This window comes from Alexandromys fortis, unplaced genomic scaffold, assembly GCF_014885135.2.
Source record: "Alexandromys fortis isolate MF-2015 unplaced genomic scaffold, M_Fortis_MF-2015_v1.1 scaffold_524, whole genome shotgun sequence".
Classification (NCBI taxonomy): domain Eukaryota; kingdom Metazoa; phylum Chordata; class Mammalia; order Rodentia; family Cricetidae; genus Alexandromys; species Alexandromys fortis.
In genome coordinates, this window is record NW_026068393.1 from 30,320 (window position 1) to 40,563 (window position 10,244).

The 10,244-nt window shown below is 45.4% G+C and overlaps 1 protein-coding gene across 2 annotated transcripts; it reads right to left on the reverse strand.

Moving 5' to 3' along the window:
* Positions 1–1,194: 1,194 nt before the first annotated feature.
* On the reverse strand, positions 1,195–10,244 carry LOC126495569 (ribonuclease SLFN12-like). 2 transcript variants are annotated; one of them, XM_050133166.1, is made up of 3 exons: positions 8,796–10,244; positions 8,065–8,249; positions 1,195–4,305 (listed from the first exon to the last, which is right to left on the reverse strand). In XM_050133166.1, exon 3 carries the CDS (start codon positions 4,278–4,280, stop codon positions 3,129–3,131), a length of 1,152 nt encoding a protein of 383 aa, XP_049989123.1. In that variant the 5' UTR covers positions 4,281–4,305; positions 8,065–8,249; positions 8,796–10,244; the 3' UTR covers positions 1,195–3,128. The 2 variants fall into 2 exon arrangements, with proteins under 2 accessions (XP_049989123.1, XP_049989122.1); XM_050133165.1 differs by lacking the exon at positions 8,065–8,249.

The window sequence follows — 10,244 nt, forward strand, 5'->3', positions numbered from 1 at the left end:
TATATATTTGGTTTTTTGAGACAGGGTTTCTCTGTGGTTTTGAAGCCCGTCCTGGAACTAAGCGGATTATATTTTAATGAGATGTTGTGGAGATGGGGAGGGCGCATCTCAGGAGAGGCTGGAGCTTGATATGATCAAGATACATTGCTCATATGTATGAAATTGTCAAGAAATCGAAAACTTGTGTTTGAAAATACTAGAATAGCAACAACAGATCTCTTCCCCTCCCTCCATCTACTTGCTCTGGTCCATTCCCTAGAGGATAATAACAGTTTATGTGTGTGTAACTTAGAGCAATCATGAAACAAAACTGTGGAGACTACTGAGGACAAAACCCACCACAGGATGCATTTGCACCAATCCTGTGTCGAAGCCTGAAAGAATCTAAGTCTGTAGATGACAGGGATACCGGCACATCCGGGTCACCTGGAGAACGTTCACAATAGACCAGATGTGGAATTAGGACAGTGCGCATCAACAGAGGACTTGATAAAGAAACTCTGACGTCTGTTCACAGCGAGGGTTTACTTAACCATGATGAAAATGAAGTGATGCTCTCTTTCCCAGAATAGGGGCTACAGCTTGAGATTATTTTGTTTAGTAAAATCAGCCAGACCTGGAATGAGAAATATGGATCATCTTCCTCTTTCTCTCTCTCTCTCTCTCTCTCTCTCTCTCTCTCTCTCTCTCTCGTTTCAAGACAAGGTTTCTCTGTAGTTTTGGAGCCTGTCCTGGAACTAGCTCTTGTAGACCAGGCTGGTCTCGAACTCACTGAGATCTGTCTGCCTCTGCCTCCCGAGTGCTGGGATTAAAGGCATGCACCACCACCACCCAGCAGGATCATCTTCTTTTATATGCAAAATTCGGATTTATTTGGAAGTAGAACAAGACCAAAGGGAAGAAGGAACAGAGAATAAGAGGGGGGGAAAGGTTGTGGGAAAGGATAGCAAAGGAGCAAAGGGAGAATGCAGTGAGAAAGGGATTATAAATAAGAAAGGTTTGCTATAGAATGCTCTTCTCTGAGATTCCCATGGAAGCATGTTTCTTCCTACAGGGAGGGCACCTTGCCTGGGGGAGTTTTCATCTGTTTCTAGGAGGAGAAAGAATTAGATTGTGTCTCTTGCATCTGCAGTTTTTCAGTTGCTTTTAGTTCAAATAATTATGTCAAACAGCATAAATTGGGGTAGCATATGCAGCCACTGTCTAGTAACCTTTGGGCAAGCAGGGATCTGCTTACGGACCTCCTGGATTCTGTACCTGTCAACTGCCACTCTTCACGGAGGACACAATTGTCACGGGTGCCAGCTTCTCACAGTGACCTGTGGGGCGGGGAATGTGTCTCTCTTGTATTGTTTTGTGGTCGAGTGCCCTGGAGTGTTGGAATCCTCCCATGTCCTGGATTTTAAGACTTAATGGAGTAAAGTGCTAATCCACCAGCCTCTTCCTCTCCCACAGGCCTCATCTCAGGCTACAAAAAACCCGCATTGCCATCCCCCCCATTGCTCAAAGGCACCAAGGACCTGCTATGCCTAGGCTGTGACCTGGAAGATGCTTTGTCTGCAGAGTGGGAAGGGGCTGTGGAACATCAGCCCTGAGGGGCAGCAGGTGGAGTGTGCCCACGATGACAACTCAGCCAAGATGCTTCTGGGCATGGAGACAAAAAGAGTGAAAAACAGCTGTGGTCCGTCTGTTGGATCAGGGTAGAACAAGAATGGGTTCTCTTTTATGGTTCTCTGTTTCTAGTCTTCTGTAGTGCGGCACTACAGAATTTTTGATGACAATTATGTTTTTAAATTTCTTAGTGAAGATAATGCATTTCTCTGAGCATCCCCTTCTATGTAAGTCACTTGGGTAAATATTAGGTTTTAGAGAAAAGGTTGTGGCACTTAAGAGGAATCAATTTGGCTGACATGAAATACTATAAGTGTATTCCTTCTTCTCAGCATAAACCAGACCACTACTGTCAACACGGAGCTGCACTGCAGTAAGAGGCTGCTTGTTTCTTCCTGGCTGTTCAGCTCCGAAATAACCACATAGAAACTGTATTAATTAAATCACTGCTTGGCCCATTAGCTCCAGTTTCTTATTGGATACCTCTTACATCTTAATTATCTGTGTATCGCCACGTGGCTGTGGCTTACCGGGTAAAATTCCACCGTCTGTCTCCAGCAGGACTACATGGCTTCTCTCTCACTCTGCCTCCTTTCTCCCAGCATTCAGTTTAGTTTCTCCACCTAGCTCTCTTCTTTCCTGCTCTGCTATAGACTCAAAACAGTTCTTTATTAATCAATGGTAATCACAGCATACAGAGGGGAATCCCAACATCACTGCATGTCACTGATTGTGCTGTCCAGGAAGGCAGAGAGGCATGGAGGCTGACACTGACTTTGGGGTCGGGCAGCCTTGGCTTTGGATCCTGGAGTTGAAATTTATTAGTTCCATGATTTTCTGTGGGAATTTTAAAATTTAAATCAAAACTTTCTCATCTCTAAACTAGATCTAATTGGGCCCAAATCAATGGACGGTTTCTCACGAAGAAGATTGTTTCCTGTGAGCACATTGCTGAGGTTTGTATTTGTTTATCTGTGTATTTATTGAAAAGCTGTGGTAAAGAAGGTGGGAGGCTGGTGAAGCAATGGTGAGCTTGGGTGGAGACGGCAGCAGCTGCTGGGAACTGTGCAGACTTGGGGCTGCTGGTGCTGCTCTGGCCTCATTGGAGGTTTTTCTTTTGCAAACCTGACACACCGCAAGGTACTTTTCTCATCACAAACTCTAGGGCTGTGTGATGTCTAATAATGTGACTGGTGGAAGGCAGGATGGTTCAGGGAGAAGAGTCAATGGGGAAAAGGTGGGGAGAGAAACAGCGAACAACCGAGGCCCAGACTGCTGAAAGAAATGCTTACTGCCTGAAATGGAGCTCAGGTGGGAGATGCTGGAGCTTTCTTTACACAGGAGTAGAGGTGGTTGGTGTAATATCCAGGGTGAGAGGAATTTCTGTCCCAGGTAGTTGGCAGGAGCAGTGGAGACTTCAGCTCCGCTGTTAATCACTAACTGAGTAGAGTCAGAACTAATGATCTTGTTTCAAATTCCAAAGAGAAAGTCTTCCAACTTCCCAAGCTAAATGTATCCTAATTGTTAATCTCCCTTTCTGACCCTGGCCTGCTAGACATTAAGATCTTGACCCATTGCTCAGTGGTAAACTTCTTCACACAGCTGTCTTCCACGTGCCAGGATTCAGGCTCTTCAGCGAACACAGCACAGCAGAATCTCTCCACTCTGAGCGCACACACATATGAGCGCACGGCTCCCTGTCTGAGGACTGGGATGAATTTGCATGTGTACTGTAACTTCTCCTGCTTCTTACAGAAGTGAATGACAGGCAGCTTCCGGATGCACTTCTCTATTTCAGACTTTAGATACACAAGGTGGCTCTTCTCCGCTTCAAAACCAACTATTTGCTTTTCTTTTTCATCTAAACCAATGAACAAATATCCCCCGTCAGTGTTGGCAAATGCAGACAGAGTTTTAGGGAGAATACCTTTAACTCGTTGTACCAACTTTTTTGTTTTGAATGATTTACATTCAACATTTTTGGATTCGCTAAAGGAGAATTTTTCTTCTGTGAGTTCTGCCTGGTTGAATAAAGCCGCAGCCAGCTCTTGCACATCCAGTTCTTCTTGCACGTGGAGCTCTTCTTGCCCCTGGAGTTCTTCTTGTCCGGGGATGCAGAGTTCTTCTCGCACATCTTCCCAAGGCCTTTTGTCAGACAACATTGTTTTTATTGGAGATCTTAATCCAGGGTTCTCCAGGTCTTTGAAAAATTGCAGAGCAGTATGCAAGTCCATTGGATGACAGGAGGCCCCGTTTCTCACGTACAAGTTGGTGGCAATGGTGGCAGGCTTCAAACCAGAGTTATCCAGACTGCATGATTTCACAGAGATGACAAAGCAGTGTCCTTCCTGTTTGAAGTCTAGGTGGTTCTGAGCAAGTGGCATAATAGCCTTGAAAGAGGTCTCCAAATCTTCTCCTATTCTGTGTTTGTCGTAATCACAGTTTTGATTTTCAATTTGAACCCTGACCTTGCCTCCTTGGGAATTCAGCAGAGCACACACAGCAGCTAAAATGCTTGTATTCTGTTTTCCAAGACCATCCTGCGTTTCCTCCTTATGTTTTTGCATTTCCTTCCCACTTTTCATTCCAAGAGTGACTTCTACATTTAGAACCAGCTCAGCGGAGGTGCTTTCAGGATCGATGGTGATGTTCTGTTCCACCCCAGCCATTCTGTTCCCAGACGGAAATTCTTTCCTGGAAGACAGGCAGAACCATTAGAATAAGGCTGAAGAGGTAGAGCAAATTCTATACTGAGAAGCTAACAGCAAAATTGTTCACTGGGTGAGTTCCATGGCACTGCGCAGTGAGCAGGTAAGGGAACAGGCCATTTGGAGATAGATATGAGGCCATGATAGCACACATATGTAGTGACTCTCAGGTCCTTCATTATGATCCATCTGTATTTTAGCTTCATCTTATCAGTAATTTATTTCCTTCTTAATATTTAATATGATACAACTTGAATTCTGTGTCTTTCAATAAACTCCAAGGACAATTTGCCTATGTTTTTTTTTCCTTAAAGAAGTAAAGGTTTGCTATAAAACCACTGATACTTTTTCTTGAATAATTTCAGATGTTCATTCATCAGGTGTCTACTTCATGGAGGGTCCCTTAGCAAAATTGTCCCTTGGGACCTAAGGGACACAGAACAATAGAGAAGGGAATTTATTTTCTTTCTTTCTAGGAATAAATTTCACCCACAAACTTTGGCCATTGATCTTAGGGAGGACGACCTGAGTTGTGGTCCTCTCTTCCTGTTAGACCGCCACATATTTTCAGGGAGGTATGGTTCTTACAGTTCAAACAGAATCACTAGGCTTCTTTCCTTTCGAAGCTGATGCTGTAATTACTACTCCTGTGGTCATGAAGCCTCTGGGGGGTTACCAGGTCAACAAGGTGGAACCATCTAAATGGTCCCAGTGTTCTGATAAAAGGAACTCCAGATAGCTAAGCTCACGCTGTATGTCATGTCACAGTGAGACGCTGGCGGTCTTCAAACAAAAGAGGACCGTCCCTCGATCCTGACCACGACGGCATCTTCATTTTGACCTTTTGCCACCTACACTGTAAGGAAAAATGTCTATATTCATATTCCACCAAACTGTGCCACTCTGTCAGATCGGTGTCAGAATGACACAGGCTGGGTCTCTGTGCCTCTCACCCGCCAGGGTTTTCCTCTTAAGAGCCAGCATGGTCCATTGTTCTGCAAATGGAGAATAAAATGATATGACACCTGTTAACTACTTTTGTTGTTGCTGTTGCCTTAAGATCTTATTTTTTTTTTATTTTGTGCTTATGGGTATTTTGCATACATGTGTGTCTATTACTGTGTGTGGTGTTCATAGAGGTCAGAAGACAGCATTGAATCCTCTGGGACTGGATGCTTGTCTATAGGTGGGTGCTGGGAACAGATCCCTGGTCCTCTGCAAGAGCAGCGAGTGCTCTTAACCACTGAGCCATCTTTCTAGCCTGAGCTCTCCCAGTTTTGAAACTGACTTCTTTTTGATCTGGCATACATGTTGTTGCCGTCAACCTCTGACTTATAATTCAGTGGGTCTCTGGTTTTTAATGTTTCTGTGGGAGAAAGAGTACTCAGGATGGTTTCCCTTGTTTTTTTTCCTGCCCAGTGTGGGCTTTAACTCCTAAGCAATCCTCCTGCCTCGGTCTCCTGAATAACTGTGACCATGGAAACGTCCTATTACTTTGTTACCTTAGCACAAAAGTTAATTTACTGGCAATTGTTTTTAAGTTTGCATCTATGAGGTTCTTTCTGCTATTGTTATGGGTGGATGATCATGTCAAGTGTAACAGCATCATCAAATGAGTCCCAAGGATGTGGGGATCCTCAGTGAAAGGACACTTGCCTGATATATACTGTGCCCAACCTATACATAAAATTAAATTATATTAAATGGTTTCAATATTTTACAGACATGAACTCATCGTGGTTTGCTATCCTATATGAAAGTGAAGGAGAGAATTTGGATTCTTGCTTTTCCATGGGGTCATATATTATTCACAATCAAGTTTGCATAATTATCACAAACTGTTCTTTTTTTTCTTTTCTTTTCTTTTTTTTTGATTTTTCGAGACAGGGTTTCTCCATAGCTTTTTGGTTCCTGTCCTGGAACTAGCTCTTGTAGACCAGGCTGGCCTCGAACTCACAGAGATCTGCCTGCCTCTGCCTCCCAAGTACTGAAATTAAAGGCGTGCACCACCACCGCCCGGCTCACGAACTGTTCTTCAAAAGACTCTAACCCGCTGCCCAATCCCACATGCAACATTAATGTGAGAATACGGAGTCCCCTGTTACTCCAACTATACTAGCGTCATGGCTCAGTGTGACTGAGGTTTGGGTATGCTAATCACATCTGATTTTCTTTAAGCCCAAGAGTTCTCTCATGGAGTCCCTAGTCCTATACACAGCATAGTTCAGGCATCTATCAAGATCTGCTGGAATGGGTGGGAGGCCAGAACAAGTAGACAAAACAGAGACAGATCCAGAAAGTATGAAGTGGAACTCCGAAGGAGCAAAACCATGTGATGAAGGAGTTGGAATTTCTGGAAATGAAGATTTAGTCTAAACCATGAGGCCATACTGGGCCTTCTGTCTCAGGTCTGTAAACTAGCAAAGAATCATCTGAGTACATACAGCGATGTGCATGGAGAGAGAAGCTTTGGAAATCAGAACTACTGGGTCAAGTGATGAACACCCGAGAATTTGGAAATGAACTAGAAAATGATGCCCTAGAGGATGGATTCAGTCTTTGCTCTACCGGGTTTATCTTGGGCAAGCCTATAGAGCTGCATCTAGTGCCTCTAGGAGATCACACTGTGATTGCAGACCTAGAACCAACTGCACCATGCACAGCATTCCTTAGGGTTGCCTAGGAACGCGAAGATGTCTTCCTGATAGATCTTCATTCAGAGAAGCCCTCAGAGGAGAAAGCTTTTGACTTGAACTCAAGACATTCTAGAGGAAGAGATGCTGAGGCAGAAGTCCTGACTCCTGGCAGAGGAACACCAATGGGACACAGCCATCTGTGCTTAAGATCAGAGCTCCACAATAGTCTCAGTGTGACAGCGCTGTGCCCAGACAGCAGAGAGATGTCTGCTTCTGCCATGCTGATCTTTCTTCTCCTTATCACAACAAGTTAATGTTGGTAGATCCTATTTCCTCCATGGGATGCTGCCCCAAACTTGGGACCAGTTTCCCTGAGGGCTTTCCAGATGATATCTCACCCCAAAGCAAGGGGAAGCAGGGAGTAGGGGCGGGGGGTTGGGGTTGCATGCCTGTCAGCTCAGCACTTGCAAAACTGAGTCTGAAGACAACCTGGGCTATATTTTAGCAAGATTCTGTCTGCCACAGTCTGCTTGCAAGGTAGGCATTGGGGTAGATAGGAGACAGGGAGACCAGAGAAAAACAAAACCGAAAGTCTTGTAAGATTATGGGAAATGCAGTTTCATTTCTGCCCAGTTAGAAGCTGCAGCCCCACCCTGTACTATTCATTGTTGAGCAGTATCTGTTCTTCATTTCCTCCCAGCACCTCCCATTCAGCACCTTGTTTTAAGCCAGCATCCCTAGTCCAGTCCCCAACATTAAAAGGGGCAGGAACTATATCTCACCCAAAAGTGAAACTCAAGGAAGCTGGTGTGGAATCATTTTATAGGAAATCTGGGGGCTAACGTGGGCTAACCCAGGCTCTCTAATTTCATGCCCGTAACTATGAAAAATTTTATGACTTAAATTCCTGCGGGCATCTACCTGGAAAGCAGTCCTCAACTTGTAAGCTGGACTCTGGAGTCCGTGAATTCTGGTCCCTGAATGAAACTCACTGATCTCCCACAACCTTTGAGTTGGTTTAAACACTAGTTTTTTCTTGTAAAATTCTTTAGAGTGTTCACTGGAGAAAATTCTCTCAGAGCTTAACTCACAACTTTGGCTGTTGTTACCTTTAGCAGGAAATGATGGCATTCAGACAGATGCCCCTAGTTCTGCAGGCAGTGCCGTTCGGCAGGAGGGAATAAAATGGGGTGGGGACACAAGAGTGGGAGACGATGCCTCTTGGGAAACAAATAACCCTGGCGCATTCCCTGTTAGGATGATGCTTTGCCTCTTGGAAGATCATGTTCTCATTCTAGATAAAAAAAAAAAAATTCTCAGGACTCTCGGGTTCTTAGATCTCTTCAGTTCTGGGATGCAGTTCCTCCCTGTCTAATGGCAAATTTCCCCTAACATTCTACAGAGTCTGGTCTCTGAGAAGATGGAGCCCCCCCCCCCTCCCCGAGGGACCTGGAGTCCTGCACAAGCCTGACCTGTGCATAACCTCTTCTCCCTGCCTCACTTCCCCTGCTTGACCCTCTCAGAACCCAGGTTTCCTCTCTCAGGGATCTGTAAGTACTCCAATCCGAGCAGCCCGAGGGACTTTGCTCTCATCCCATTCTCCCTAAACTTCCAAGCCCTCAGCAGCTGTGAAGGAGTCTATGAAGATGCACAGGAGCCAAAGTTTCCAGAAAGGAGTCAAAGCAACCAGGCTCCTCTCCAGGGCTGGGTGTTGCGCTGGAAGTGCCCCTCCTCATCCCAGAGCCAGCAGAGTGAATTCTGGGTGGGCATGGGGAAAGAGAGGGATAAAAATGTTGAAATGGTAAATGCTGCCTGCTGCCACGGAGTGTAGCTCACTTACCTGTAAAACTGCTCCAATGAATCTCTCTCCGGCTCGATGCCTACTGTGAGTTGGCTGTGCTGTGGACACCTGCTGGACGAAACAGGAAAGTTCAAGCCTGGGACAGACTCCCACAGCAGGGGCTTGGTGGCTGTCACGAGATTTCCTCCGCAAGTGGATTTGAGAGTGCCAAATTTCAGTGCTTGTGGTCGCACTAAACTTTTCCTCTTTGTGGACCTTTGCGGTGTGAGCGGATTCCTCCACTCTCAATACGGAGTTCAGTTTTGGAGAACCTGTGATTCATCCGTTGGCGTCAAACCAGGAAATGTGAGAACTCTCTCTAAGCTCTTTGATCCCTGTCTGTGATTGTCACTCAGCCTGTCAAAATTGAAGAACTGGGCTCCTAGACTTGGTAACTCAGCCTTCACTACTTCACCAGAATCCTCAGAGTAAAGATGCTGTCTCTGCTCTCAGAGCAGGTGACACTAGGGACAGGCAGGAACACCTGTAGGAGGCTTGCAGGGAAGGAGCATGGGGAGGGAGACTGAGCCAGGGGAGGAAGTGAGTGTGGGATGCTGGCTCATAAGGTGCAAGCTGCATCTCCTAGGTCTTTGGGAAGATGGGGGATCTGTAGGAGTCTCCAAGTACTACCCTAGGCAGACAAGACTGATCTACCACTTTTTCTTTGTGCCCTGACTTATGATAATTATGGTAATACAAGTCTCTGACTCGCAACATTTAAGAACCACCAACCAGGTGTGGGGAGAAAGGAGAGACTTTAGAGTTGGGAGGAGAGGTAAGAAAGAAAATAGAGGGAGTGTGGAGGAGGCAAGAGCTTAGGCAAAGGTGAGAGGAAAGGAGAGGCCAGGGGGCAGGAGAGAGGGTCTTCAGACACCCCAGCTGTGGGTGCCTTTCCACCAGGAACCTCAGGCAGGTAAAAGCATGTGGGTGACTCGAGCACCCTTGCCCAGGACACCCCAGTTGAAGGTGAAGGGAGCAGAATCGAGACTTCTGCATCCTGCCCTGTGCTCCTCCCTCACCTTGACACCTGTAGGCAGAGAAACTGTTCATTTCATAGACTGCGGCTGGATCACTTGCTACACACCTGTAGTGACCGCAGCAATGTTGCCTGCATCCTGTCGTCTTCTGGACTTTCCATCACTGGGATGATCCTGCGATGCTGGAACCTCAAGGAAATGGTGCCCAAGGCCTTGAATCTAAGCTTGATCTACCAACGCAAACTTGTGTCCAGGTGACCATGTGAACCTGATGGACAGTTTTCCAATACTTGACATTTCAGAATTAATTATTTTCCTGAATCACTAAAATGTCAGTTTGCATCTCACATGTTGCCAAATAATTATTAATATATGTTATATATCTGTAAGATATGTATACTCATATGTACATTATGAAATGTCATTCAGATTAAATAAAAATGAAATTATGTTATTTGCAGAAAGGAAAACA

What these genes read in the sequence shown, in the direction of transcription:
- LOC126495569 (XM_050133165.1), bottom strand. Translation starts at nt 4,280, where the DNA reads ATGGCTGGGGTGGAACAGAACATCACCATCGATCCTGAAAGCACCTCC.